The sequence below is a fragment of the Salminus brasiliensis genome, chromosome 4 (assembly GCF_030463535.1).
Source record: "Salminus brasiliensis chromosome 4, fSalBra1.hap2, whole genome shotgun sequence".
NCBI classification, from domain to species: Eukaryota; Metazoa; Chordata; class Actinopteri; order Characiformes; family Bryconidae; genus Salminus; species Salminus brasiliensis.
Window position 1 is genome coordinate 20700010 of NC_132881.1, and position 14895 is coordinate 20714904.

Here is a 14895-nt window from a genome sequence, read left to right on the forward strand (position 1 = left end):
GGCAACAGGCCCACAGCCACCAGCACCTCATGCCCAACGGCTTGCGTGAGAGTGACAGGAGCAGGTGCTAGCACACATCACCCCACGCTACCTGTCAACGTGTTTTATGAGTGTAAGTATTATAAAACATCTTTCTTTGCTACGCCCATCTATCGAGTGTTCTTGTCCCTTGATCAAGAAGAGTTTCCGTCTTTGGGCCGGCAGGAAGGCTAGGTCCTCTGTGTGGTTTAGGAGAAGGAGACGCTAAGGAGATGTCGAGGCATGCTGTTGGACAAAGCCTGAACATTCCTGCCAGCAGCCTGACAGAGTGCAACAGCGAATCAGAGAAGAGGAATGCTTGGGTTGCTGTGGATGCTGCTGAGCGGATTGAGTCATGAACTGGCTTCTGCGAGGATGCAGAGAGAGAACCCAACCAACATTTTTCTCCAGACTCCAGTCACCCACTAAACAGCACACTGACAGTGCCAGCATATTAATAACACATACAGAGAACCGTGCAGATAGACAGAGCAGCCCAACAGCAGGTCTGCTCTGCACTGCAGTCTAACACTAACCAGATCATCACACGCAGCAGCTCTGCCCTACAGTCCACTCTAACAACCAGACCATCACACACAGCAGCTCTGCATTATAGTCCAGTTTAACACACTAACCAGATCATCACACACAGCACCTCTGCTCTACAGCCCAGTCTTACACACCAACCAGATCCTCACACACACTCATAGTAATAACAATTATTTTATCTATAATAATGTGATAATGCATCCTGAAGCAGGGGCATTCTGGTTATTAAAATATATAAATTTAAAATACATTGTTTCAGTTTCCAATTAAGCAACAGCAATCAACAACCCATCCCAGCAACATCTCCCATCTCTAATGATCAGATTATATAATGTTTTTAAATTATAAAATATTATGAAAATGATCATGGGCAGAGTGCATCATTACTCTCTTAGTTTACAGCAGTGAAAAACAACAGAACACCTCCTAATGAGCGCAACACTCTGATCACATTGTCAACTCGTAGCTGCAGCAACACAATAAGTGTCTTATGTGCATGTGGTGGTTAGAGCAGTGATGTGTCCAGCTCTTTCTCTCAGTGGTCTGAGAAAACACTACAAAGGGCAATATATCAATATACCAACAGTCACATAAGTCACAAGTCCCTAATCCATCACAATACCTATATATATATATATATATATATATATATATATATATATATATATATATATGTGTGTGTGTGTGTGTGTGTGTGTGTGTGTGTGTGCTTCAAATGGCTTCGTTATCAAGTAACTCTTATATGTCAAAGGCACGCACAGATCATACAAAGGATAAAAACCTTTAGAGAGTGTACAGCTCCAGCTGACTCTGAACACATAGAAAAGCGGTTCATTTGAAAGAAATGCAGGCTACAAGCAAAAGTTAAAATCCTAGCATGATCTAGATATGTCAATCACACCACATAGCTGATTTATTAAAACGCAACCAACATACATGTTAGCACACCACAGTATTTCACTGAAGCTTGACATGGAATGTTTCCTCAGGCAAAGACTTAAACGAGATATATTGCAAATTGGGATGATCTATATTACTCAACACCCTGTACTTACAGGAGTTATCAGAGGCAGTGCAGCACTATATACTAACAATTACACATCAATTATGGCTTTCCACCTCATTACTACAAAGCCACATAATCAAAATAGACAGAAAGATGCCTACTGTTGAGAACACACCACTGCTGTTCTCAGTACCAATGTACCTCTGTCTAAATCTGACTATACATAGGAACATAGGAATAGGAACTGAACAGAGCAATACTTTTAATGTTTAAGCTCAGGCTCAGAGTTGAGTAGGAACCAGAACCTATAGGTAAATGCTGCTTTTTAAATATTGCTATAAACGCTGGTTGGTTGCTGCTTATTGGATCCTGAGGTAGCTATGACCTCTTGTGGTCAGAAAATGAAGTACATCACTCAGACATCAAAAACATGGATCAGTTTTAAAATATTTGCCTGCAGATGTCTGAAGGATGCTAAATCCACACATGCTTTAGAGGCCAGCAGTGTAAAAGTGTGTGTAAAAAAGTTTCCACACCTTATTGCAGTACTGAATAACAGGCCCCCTAGGGCAAACATTACGGAAAGCTGAAATCTACATTTAAATAATAAAAACAGCAATACAGACATTGCTCAATCATAGTCCCAGTCCACTTTGCACTTTAGACATCATATATTACTGTATATTCACCATGGTGCAAATGGTTAAGGATATATACCAAGCGAACCCAAGAGATCTTTGCACATACACTAATGGTACTGAGAGCAGCAAAAGCAGAAGCAAAACCAAAAATGACAATATTTCCCCACTGTAAGGCTTGGCAGCTTAAACCAAGCAAAAATGTAAAGATCAGCTAATGCAGACTGACCTGAAAGTGCAGAATTATGGTCCATATTAATCCCAAAGTCAGTTTTGGGTTGCCGTCTGTGATGTCATCATTTCTGATGTTCACTAGTTTCACCTGTGGGAATACAGAAACGCATGAGTTATAAACATCATCTGAAAAGACAAGCAGTTAAACAACGACTACTAGGCCTAAAATGACAAATGAAGAATGTTCTAAAGGTTCTAAGTCACAGTTTACCCTGGACTTCTTCATGTTTTTCACCAGGCTTTGTAACATGCATCAATAGGTCAGTATTACATTTTTTTTTTTTTACTTTTTTTCACAAAACAGAAGAGGTCTGTATTGATTATTCAATTCAATAAACATTTGAGACTCAGATTAAGGCAAAACCTAGACTAAAACAATGTCAGCAATCTATTACTGCAGTGTTGTTTTGGTGTTGAGCACTGAGCTGCTACAGCCTAAAAACTCTGTTGTTATGACAGCTGAACTTCACAGAACATCATTTATTAGAACCTTGGAAATGTCTAATCTGCAAGTTTTAATTGAGTAGTTTGTTTAAGACGGCAAGTAACAGCATAACTATGGTATTCTAGAAACTAGTGGTAGTGTTAGCTGATGCCGTTACTGTTTGTTTTGCTGTGTGATTGTTTGTCGCTTCATCTGGTATAAAGGGGACGGTAGTTCTGGGAAAGAACGGAAATTGCTAATTTCTTTGCTAGTAATTAAATTAGATTAACTGTTATACAGTTTAGTAAGTACAACTGGGCTTAATACTAAAATAATAAGAGAACTGCTGCAAGAAAAATATTTTTGTGTCATGTTGTGGACGTAAAGGCTTTAAGTATATAATCTAATGCAAATGTATGGGCACCCCTGGTAAAATTACACGTGTTTTTATTTTAAAAAATACATCTAGCCTTTCTAGAAAGACAGACCTGCACATTTTAAGGCATAATTACAGTTTATTTACTTTAACACATTTAAAAAACACATTAAATGTGGTGTGTGGAAACATAATGGCACATCATCAACCTATTTAAATGCTAGAATATAAATAAATCATACGTTCAGAAAATGTATAGGGATTATGTCTAAAATGTGCAAAAAATAATTTGTGTAGTATTTACTATAGTGTAGTAAATACTATGTGTGAGTTTGTTTTGAAGATGATTTATTCACTTACGTTCACTTGAAAAACAAATGCTTAATTTTACCAGGGATACTCACACTTTTGCATAGGACAGCATATTGTCACAGTCATGCAAAAACCTTGTTTAGGCTTTAAAAAAGGTGTTCCACACTCACACACCTCTTTTACAAAAATGGTTCTTCAGAGAACATAATGTGGCTTTTCTATGACATTGCTCAAAGAACCTTTTGTGTAAACACTGTGCTGTAAAATAAAAATATTTTAGTATTTACCACAAATCCAGCAGTGTTACTGCCTGTTAACAGCCATAAGGGGGCACTATAGGAAAGCCCATTCATTCAGGAACAATGGCTCCTTTGCTGAAATGTGTTTATGCTTTAACAGCTTCCTTTGTTGTGATAAACTGGTAACAAGGTTATGTAATCTGGCTGTGATAAACCAGAATAATACATCTGAGAAGTATCAGTGACAATCTATAGCAATTAATGTTTAATTTCCCTATAAAATAATATATTCTCTAATGATCTCAGACAAATTTGAATGCAGGATCTGAGAACTCTAGGATGGTGCTGTGATTTTTTTTTAACAACCTTGCTTTTACAGCCTCTATGTCAATAAAACAAAGCACTGGTAGTCTGTTTGTTGTTTTGAAAGCTTGAATGAAAAATGAAACTAGGTAAACTTTAATCTGCAGGGATTTGTTTTTATTTTAATACCAGTGGTATGATATAGATAGATAAATAGATAAATATAGCATTATTTTGTGTGCAACATTGTCATTACTGTTCTAAACTGTTCTATTATGCTATATAATACCACCGGTATTAAAAATAAAAACAAATCCCTACAGATTAAAGTTTAAAAGGATTTTATGTTAGTCATGTGCTTCTTCACAGGTTTCAATTTTTAATTTTTAATTTTTAATTTGTAGCAAACAGCACTACAGAATATTCTAAAATGACAGAGAAAGTAGAATATTAAGAACAAAGTCACAATTTATTCATTCATTCATATCCACAAATTGTTTGTTATTTTATTTGTCAAGCCTATTAGTAAAGTCATGTTCTTTCAAATCCCGATTTCCCATCAGTCTAGTGTGGATAAACACATTTATTGCTGTACCGGTGACACAATGATGAACTGCACAATTCTGCAGATGTCTGCGGATCAGCGCCTAGTACTCACCTGCCGCCTTTTTAAGTAGTCCAGTGCAATCTGTACGTTCTGCAGTCTGTGGAAACGCATGCGGCCTTTCTCCCGAGGCTGAAGGGAGGAAGAGAAGAAAACATTAGTGTATCCCCTTCACTCCCCTTCTTTTATCAGCACACACTCACCACATCCTCCAGCAGCTGGATGGACAGCAGTGCTCCCCTGTTCTACAGTGTTCTGCAGGGGGAAAAAATACAGTGACCCCAATTTCTCTAAGGGTCAGAACTACAAATCGTAAAACAGGAGAGTAAGCTAATCTCCTTTGTGAGCGGGTGGGTAGGTGAGAAAGTAGAACAAAAGACCAAAATACAACCCCTTTGTGAGCGTTGTGCAGAACCATGAAGATTTACATACCACAGTGCAGGCAAGGCAAAGATCTGAACCTCCTCTGTGAATGACTAAACACACAAAATACAGGTGCCCCTAATTCCTTTTCAGATGGAATCTGAACCTTCGCACAACCAGCTTGAAAGCTAATACCTCTGTAGATCTTGTGGAACATTACAAAGAAGAACATGGTGTATAAAAACCTAGGCCTGAGTGATTGAGCAACCACTAGGATGAGTGACAGGCTGAGGGAGCCAGGCACATGGGATGGAGCTACGGTAAAAGAAACCAAGGCTATAGCATAAGGCAATCAGTGATACAGCATGGGGCAGTTGTTTGGAAAATGATGCATGAATACAGTGAGCGGAGGCAGACAGAGAGAAACAGAGGTGTGTAGAAAACTTACTATTGTATACAATAGAATTGCGTGAGATAATATGTCTACTACATCATTAGGTTTAGTAAGCATACAATAGTCTGTTTATTCTTTTTAACCATATATACAGCATGATCCTCTACACTAGGCTCATTCTAAAGCGTGTGTCTAGACGGGTGAATGATGGATGGTATGCATAAACAGCTGTGTTTGTTGCTATAGGATGTAACAACTGACTCTGCTTGGAACAACAGAGTTTCAATTCCACAGCCCAACAACTACAAAAAAAGACTACAAAACACAAAGTACAAGGTAAAAAATCTATATAGTAGGACCCAACTGATACATCAGCTTTTGTATATCTATATATAGGTTTTGCAAGTATTAATGAAAATAACAGACACCTCTGTTGTAAAACAGAATTTGAGAATTGTCTAGAAGGCTTTAATGGTTTTAGGTTGGGGAGAAAAGATGTTTTTTTCTCTCAGTTAGCTTTTAGCCAACCACAAACACCCGCTGAGACTGGTGCTTTAAAGGGGGCATATTATGAGAAATATCTAATTTTCAGTGCTTAAGCACATATATTTGCATTTATCTACAAACTCACAAACTGAAATCAAAGAACCCAGTCAAATTTTATGGTCTGCCTAGGTTTGAAAACAGAGACTTTAACATGTGATTTAGCTTTGGCTCAGCCTCCTACGTCACATGGCATCTCATTAGAATTATATCTACCCGATTTATAGAACTCCACCTTTGTGGACAGTTCAGGTCTCAGGGAGCAATTTTGTTTAATACCGTGACTACAAAAAGAAAACATGGTGGCACTTTGACCAAAGCATGTCACAGACATTTCATTAAGAACTGTGTTAACTTGTGGAAAAGGTGTATAATATGCATCCTTCAGAATACCTCAATAAATTTACCATAACAAACATCCATGAAAGGTAACAAAAATAATAAAGAAAACAAAAAGTCTATTTATCATTAATTAACAAAACCCTCACAAATTATTTAATATAAATGTGATATAAAACAAATGAATATTTACATTTCATATTTTCAAATGATAATATTGAAATTTCTGTATTATCATTTTGTGATATCTGAATCATATCAGACAGCTGACATTGATCAAATCGGTCAGTAGAGCACTATTTAACCAATACTATTAAAGCTTGTTTAACTTTTCAGTATGTTAAATTACCGAAATGAAAATCAATAGCAGTCACAAAACGTTCGTGTTGGTCGGGCCGTACTATATAAAATTGAAATAAAATTGCCATTAAAATGGGTGTGAAAATGTTGCCAATATGATGTGACATCATTCTATGAAGCAACTGGAATTTGAGTGAGGTCATTCATTCCCAGGGCAAGCTTTTCTTTTGGCAAGAATCAGAAAGAGGCCAAGCTCACATTCAGAAGCACTCCATGGCAACCCCATCAATGGCAGAGACTCTAGTTAAACAATGCAGCACATAGTGTTTACCTATCCCTGAACTCTTAACTGCTCAGTTCCTACAGTCCACCATCAAGAAGCCAAGCGTTCCAGGTTTGGCACTCTGATTAATAGTCACTGCACGCTCTATATTAGTACTGGTTCTGAGCGGGGGGGAAGAGGGCAGGTGATCACACCTACCCCCTTATCCTCATCATCCTCATCCTGCACACGTCCATGCCGCTCAACCGCGCATGCTTCGGCCGCACTCACCAACCGCAACGTCTTCAGAAAATCGCGCTCCCTCGGCTTACCCGCGGGAACGCAAGCGAAAACAAGAGAGACACAAACACACACACGCACATACACAGACATGGAGACAGATGGACAAATGAGGAGAGATGAGCAGGGAGAGAAGGAACAGGGGGAGAAAGGAGAGAGAGGAGAGAGAAAAGTAAACAAAAAAAAGAGGGCAGTAACTTTGAAGAGTTCTCAGACAAGGTGGCCATTTTTGCGAATTTTTTTTAATGGAATTGTGAAGCTCCTCATTATATCTAGGAAGTGCTTACACATCTGCATAAATGACAGACATGATGAAGTAACAGAGCTATTGGGGAATTCTCAAGCTCTTATCTTATAACAAAGGAGCTTAATCTATTTTGGGGGTTCATTTTACCAAAGGCTTTAGGACAGAATAAGAAACACAGAAGGCAGCAGTTTGATGAAACACATTTGATTCAATGCAGGATGCACAGACATGGGAGGTCATGGGCAGTCATTTTTGTCCACTACAACATTTCTTATTGGTTAGTATCAGCCAAAATCAATCTGGTCGGTGTGTGTGCTGAGTGTGCTTTTCAGAGCTTATTTAAAACCAAAGAAAGGTGAATGGTACCCAAAAGGTGTATATATATATATATACACACACATCTTATCTATATATCTAAACACATCTATATATCTAAACACATCTCACAATATCTGAACAATGTTCTTCAAATTAACCATTCTTGTTATTTGTTTACCTGCCTTATCTTATCTTGATGTGATGTGAGTTTGTACAGTATTATTACAGCTTTTTACAGCTTAGCAAATTCATTCAATAATGAGCTATGGTATCTAAAACTTCCAGTCAGTCAGTCAGTAACAGCTCTCAATAATAGCTTTAACTGCACATGTATATGAACTACAATAAGCTCCAGTGTAATGATGCAGTCTATACTGCTAAGTGGTAGCTGACATACAGCATTATTGTAACCAGCTGTAAAATTACAACAATATGGCTATATAATCACCTTTTTAAAAAAATTGATTTAAATTGGTACAACATACATTTTTAGCAGTAGAGTTTACAAGATCAAGACAAATAATATTGGCCAATACATGTCAAAGAAGAATTCCCCAATAGCTAATATCAGTCATCATTGCACAGCTGAAGCATCCAAGCATTACAAGGTGTAATACAAAACAGTGTAACTGACTTTGAACAAACAAAGCATCACATTAAGCCAAATGCTACTTTTCCCCTCTTTCGAAGCTGCAGTAAAACTTACCAGCCGAGCAGATCTTTCAAACAGATTAGAACAAAACAATTTCAACTCAAAGATAAAAAATTGTTCAAACTGGGTTTATCATTGTCTTATGTCATGTGTAGTCTATAAATGGGTTACTTTTAGATGCTTTTGGTTAGATGCACCCACGCACAAAGCACAAAAGTATCCGATCAGTACAAAAATGTGTAGCAAGTTAGAAGTGTGTGTTTTATAAGCCTTTAATGTAGGTTTAGTGACACATTCTGATGTGGACTGTTACAACTACAAAAGCTACTGTTCTGGCCCTTAGAGCATTGTGAGGTTACCACAAGAAAGTGCAAATAATACACTTAAAGTGCCCTCAACAATCTCAAATACAAGCACTATACGTGTACTGAATCAACAAAAGATATTATACATGTGATATGGACATACAGAAAGTAAGTAAAGTAACAGAACAGTTCTACTCACCAATGTGTCACCAGACAGGACCTCCAGTAATGAAATCAGGTTATGTCCATCTCGTAAATCCTCATATAGGTCATTTACATGCTTTCGTACCTGGAACACACACACATAAAATCCAATGTTATTAAGAAGAAGTTATGAGATTAAAAAGAGACATTATTCACATCTTCCAACAACACACCAAGACACCAAGTCTGAGCCCACTGGTTACCACATTTGAGAATTTACCATTAGAGCTAATTCAAACATATTCACACGCTTCAGTGAGGCTAAACTTGTTCTTGTCTTTCTGTGAAACTCAAATGTTTTACCTAAACATGCCAACTATTAAAAGTGAGGGTCTAAGTTTGTACTTTAGCTTCTTCTCTTACTTTCTAATGTTGTAAGTAAACATTGCCCTGCTAACGGGCAACATTAGCTTGATTTTGTGTGTTAAGTTGTTCTGTGGTCAAACTGCAGGCTGGAAACAATATCTCAGTGACTTTGAGCGTGGCATGATTGGTGATGCTAAACAGGCTTGTTTGAGTGTTTCTAGAAAGGATGATCTGCTGACATTTTCAGTTTTCTGAGCTTATTCAGAATGGTGTGATGAGGAAAAAAACATTTAGTGAGCATCAGTTCTACAGAATGGAAAACAACACCAATTCTCTAAGTAAATACATTTCTAATGATGCTATTGACATGAACTTCTCATCCAATCCACACATGCAAAGAACCACAACACAACAAGAAACAACACAGGGAAAAAGTATTGAACACATTAACAGGCTTTTCAACTGTATAACATTTATTGCCAAGTAGCAGTGTTACAACAAAGAAATAATCTAACAAACACAAATTTCCTTACTTTTTGTTTGCTAAGTTTATATTAAATTCTTACATAACATAAAGAAGAACTGTCAGATTCACATTAGGCTAAAAAAGTAAAAACGTGGCGGAATGTCACATTCTGCATTAGAATCACTGTATTACTGTGGATTCTGTGCCCCCATAGAAATCACTGTGAAATCATCCCGGGGAAGTAATAATTTGACAAAAGATTGCATTGTAAAAGATTGCATTATAACATTGGCTTATATGAATACCTCCATTTATTAGAAACACCTGCAGAGACATTCACCTGGATGTTTGACTGGTCAACATGAATCACATTTTTAATGTACATAATTCACACTTTCTCTCCATCTTCTGTTCACTAACACTCATGCTAGCCGCATAATTTTATCTTCAGGCTTCTCACCATTTCAGCCCAACACTCTGCAGCTAAGGGAGCACTCAGGCTCTCTGTGCACAGCGGTCAGTCCCAAATACCACGCCGCTGAAGTCACTGAACACTCTGCTTCACTAACCCACTTTTCCCCAGTCCTCACCCTCCTAATCCCCCCACTGCCACAGCTGAGCAGCCAAAATAGATCTGAGGCTTTCAGTTCTGGGTCAGAAAATTGCACCCCTACCCAATAGCCCCATGTACTGCTGACAGTGCTAAAGCTGTGCCCTCTGACCCCAAGAAGAACGACACCCTTACATGATGCCATGTAAGCTTAAGCTACTATTCTGAACCATTCATTCACATTAAGAGAAGAGAGATCACTCAAACCAGAAATGTAAGCTTACTGACTTCACTTGGATTGGTCTAAATAAGGGTTCATTTTTAGGGGTTCATCAGGCTTGTATGAACACGAACAACGTTCATCAAATGTTGTGCTTTCAGACTATAGCTGATCCAACAACAGATGGCATTTCTACATCATTCTGCATCAATATCTAGCAGAAAATGCCAAATCAGGTATTGCAGATAAATAAACAATCCTGCCCTGTAACAAATGTATCCTGAAACAATACACCCTCACACTGTGTGGTGTCATGTTATGAGCTATGTGTTTCCTTAAGCATAAAAATCTAAAAGAGAAGATTTGTTATGTTCCAAATCCAGAGTTTGTTAGCTTTTGAACCTATCATCTCCAGCTGCAAACAAAAAAAAAGAACATCTCGGATAGCAATGTCTTGGCTGATCAACTACTGTATACTAGTTCATTTTCATGTTATGAGTTCACACTTGTAAAGTTTTTTTAATTGTTGGGAAATCGGTGTAAACATCTGTGTATTTGCACCATTTCAGGATATAAACACCAAATTATAGGTTTGCCGTGTGCCACCCACTGCTATATACATTTCCTGAATTACTAGAGGCAAAAAATAATGATAGAAATTCTCTCTCATTCCCACAGTGATGTAATGATACAGTTACACAAGACAGGAACTGAAGATGGAAAAATAGAAAATGTATAACTAAACTTAAAGTATCATCTTGTCTCTTAGACTCTTCTAGTCATAATCATTAAGTGAGAAGGACTTACAACAAGCTATCACTTGCTCTTGCTTTGTCTAAAAGGAATCTGTAATGTAGACAGTTCAAGAGAGCTGAAACAGTTCAGTACATGAATATTGGCGTTGGAGCTGAGCAAATGCAGGCAAACCAGCTTAAAGTATTATTCCTTGGGAACCACACCTTTCAGGCAAAGCAAGAGCAAAGATTCTTGAGATGACAGCCTGTTTTGATTATCATGGACACATTACCAGTTTCTCTTCTACCATTAACACAAATTCTATCTGCCTTATTTTTGGAACTCCCTGGTAACCCAATAAACAAAGAGATACAGAACAGTACAGAACAGATATACGGTATAGTGCCTTGAATCTGAAACCAGAACTCAAAAACATTTATCTTAGTTACTGCAGGTAGGCTGCTTAGTCACTTCAGTTGTAGAGCTCTGCTTTCATTATGAAAGAGCCATGGTTTTACTATGAGCCATTCTACATTTTACCAATATACTACTGAGATGTTCAGAAATGTAGAGTGTAAACAGAGATGGGACTAATTACTTTAGCTTTCATTGCTGTATTTAAGGTTTGTTTCTGTAGTAGTTTTTAAAATGTCCTTTTACACAAATATGTTTTGCTTGAGGTGTCGCACTTCACTAAATTTTAAACCGCATCTATCTATCTATCTATCTATCTATCTATCTATCTATCTATCTGTCTATCTATCTATGTCTATCTATCTATCTATATATGTCTATCTATCTATCTATCTATCTATCTATCTATCTATCTAGATAGATAGATAGATAGATAGATAGATAGATAGATAGATTGCAACCTGCTGGTATCTTTTTAATGATGCTAATACTCTCTTACCTGGTGTGGTCCAAAACAGGGAACGCATTACAGCTAATTATATGTAGAAATACTAAACATGTGAAACACATATTTAAAACAATGGCAGCTAACCCATTATTTAACACCAGGCTGTGCTTTTCCTGATATAAAAATATGTAAAATGTTATCTAAGCTGTAAGATTTCTAATGCTGATGATATAAACATCAGCAATACAAAATCTTCTGTGAACAGAACGTAAAACATCACCTGCTTATTCACCCACTATCAGGTCAAATAATCGTAGAATTAGCACTGTAGAGAGCTGGCACGTCAAAAGAGAGTGTGATAAAGCCATTGCTAAAACCAGGATAAACACTGGCTTGGCTTTTGAACAATGGCGAGAGCTCTGTGACCTGATTCAAAAGCGGTGCTGAATTTTTGCTTAGATAAGAAACAGATAAGACATTTTAATTGTTTTTAATGGCTGGCTACTAAAACAGGCAGTCAGGCTATCACTACTGTGGATGTACCTGCATGACAGTGTAGTGCAGTACAGTTGTGTAATCCACATAGCAAATTAGCCGGTTAGCTTGCTAATGCCGTTTGTGCCACTGTTGTTTGAACAAACATAACTAGTCACTATTCTTAGACAATTTCAAGTGCTATGTTTCGCTACCCAAGCCCCCCTAAAAAATATATGAATGAGGCAACATTTAGCAGGCTGAAGGATTCCAGCACAGGTTAACACCGGGCCCATCCCGCTGGCTACACACAGTGCAGCAGGTCAAGTGTAATGCAGACAAGCAGAGGAGCTCAAGTGTGCGTTAACATTTTAACCTGTGCACCTGTGCATTTCTATCACAGTGTGATTTGCTACTTTGCTATATATGATTATCACTCCACAGCTTCATATAAAATAAAAAATAGCGCTAAAAACATAGGCCTACGTCAAAGACCATTCTCTTAAGCTTGGGCTCGGGCAGAGAATCTAAACTCAAAACACTTTACCTTTAACTAAAAATGTACTACTGTGGATCTACATGTTTTTCTTGTAGACTGTTACAGTATGTATCTGTATTTAAATTGTTTAAAAACCTATATACAGTTATTATGCTGATAAGAATGACAATCCCATCACCAGGTTTTGACTGAGCTCTGTCTGAATACTCCACTCTGACTACTCCATTGACTGAATGAATGAATGAATGAATGCAAGCATCAGATTCATCCGTAGTAAAAAGAGACTGCACCACGACACAAGTTGTAAAAATATCCTCAAAACCTACGGGCGACGAGAGATGATGGCTTACCTTCAGGAGATGCTGGTTGATCCATTTTGTAAACGTCTTTTTCTGCACTCTGTCTCTTTCATCTGTAAAGACATACAGACATGCAGTTAGCATTGCATTGTATTTCATATTTTATAATAAGTGTTTCAGTTTGATTGACGCACAATAAAGGGCAGCCAATCAGAACCGAGGATATTTACAAATACAGTGGAATGGTTTGGAATATTTCTGTACTACTAAATAACATCCTGCTGTGACCTGTGTCAGAGCTGGTAAATGCTTTTTTGTAGCCAGCTTCTTTCAGTTCTTCAGTTTGGGAAAAAATGTTGGCCCATTCTTTCTTGCAAAAGACCTCTCGTTCTGGGAGTCTGGGGTCATGGCAAAATCAACTCTTGAGGCAGTTCATCATAGATTTTAATGTGTTTAAGATCATTATCCTGCTGTAGAAGCCACCCCCTTTTCATTTTCAGCTTTTCTGCAGATGCTGTGATGTTTGCTTCCTGATTTTGCTGGTGTTCCATCGAATCCATTTTTAGACCTAGTAGGGAAAACAGTTGGAAAAGTGTTCTTTTTCTCCAAACATATCTCATAACTCATTGCACCCAAAAAGTTCACAGACTGCTGTTTCCCAAAATGCATCAGGATTGTTTAGATATGTAAAAATGTGTGATGTTGAATTTTGCGGTAAGGAAGCGTTTTCTTCTCTTCCAATTAGGTCAAATTGAGCAGTTGTCTTTGCGCAGTAGAAAATAACTTGGTGCGTCTAAATCTTGCATCAGGTTAAACCTGTTGAAAATCAGTTTATCGTCACAAATTTGTGTTAGTTTTTACACACGCAAGGTCCAAACTTTTACATGCCTGAATATCAGTCTTAAAGACAAAGTGAAAATAAAAGAATGAAAATAAACAGCACAGTACTGTACTGTATCGCGTTACCATAACACTGTATGAGGATCTTAATTTTGCTCTCGAAAGACATAAATCTAATTTCACATAAAGCTCTGTGCAACACGACTCATATCCTCCTCTGAGAGAACAGATAATTATAGACAGCCATACTGAAAAGACTCAGTCTCCATAAGGCCTTGGTTCCATTACGTACCTCTCCTGACCACAGTATTTTCTGTTTCCAGTAACTACGGCAACAGACCAGCCCACATCCATGCCACAGTCACAGAAGGACGAGTGTCCCGGTTTTAGAATGGGTGTAAAGAGAAGCTTTTATACCAAATCAGTACCAGCACAGATACGGCTTTATTCAAACAGCATTATCAAGAAATACTGTGATAACTCTGACCGTTACAAACACAGATACATCATCTACACTGTGTAACGTACACAGCAGCTGTTACTATTACAGCTATCATTCACTTATCAGCTTAACATTACCAACATTAATAGGACACTCTGGCAAGGATAAAAAATGTCGCAACAACATGCGTAATCGCCTCCTTCTGCCATGCCACGATAACCTCTACACTGTGATTGTCTTATTTAAAGAATAGGAAAATAATGATGCAACCT

The 14895-nt window shown here is 37.7% G+C and overlaps 1 protein-coding gene across 13 annotated transcripts in view; it reads right to left on the bottom strand.

The window, feature by feature from the left end:
* Nucleotides 1-14895, bottom strand: part of dst (dystonin) — a 141782-nt gene that overhangs the window by 91858 nt on the left and 35029 nt on the right. For all 13 annotated transcript variants that reach the window (XM_072677574.1, XM_072677578.1, XM_072677575.1 and 10 more), the window contains 4 exons: nucleotides 13393-13454; nucleotides 8926-9015; nucleotides 4758-4835; nucleotides 2441-2533 (listed from right to left, as the gene is read on the bottom strand). In XM_072677574.1, the coding sequence (XP_072533675.1) occupies nucleotides 2441-2533; nucleotides 4758-4835; nucleotides 8926-9015; nucleotides 13393-13454 (323 nt within the window). The remainder of the gene's footprint in view (nucleotides 1-2440; nucleotides 2534-4757; nucleotides 4836-8925; nucleotides 9016-13392; nucleotides 13455-14895) is intronic.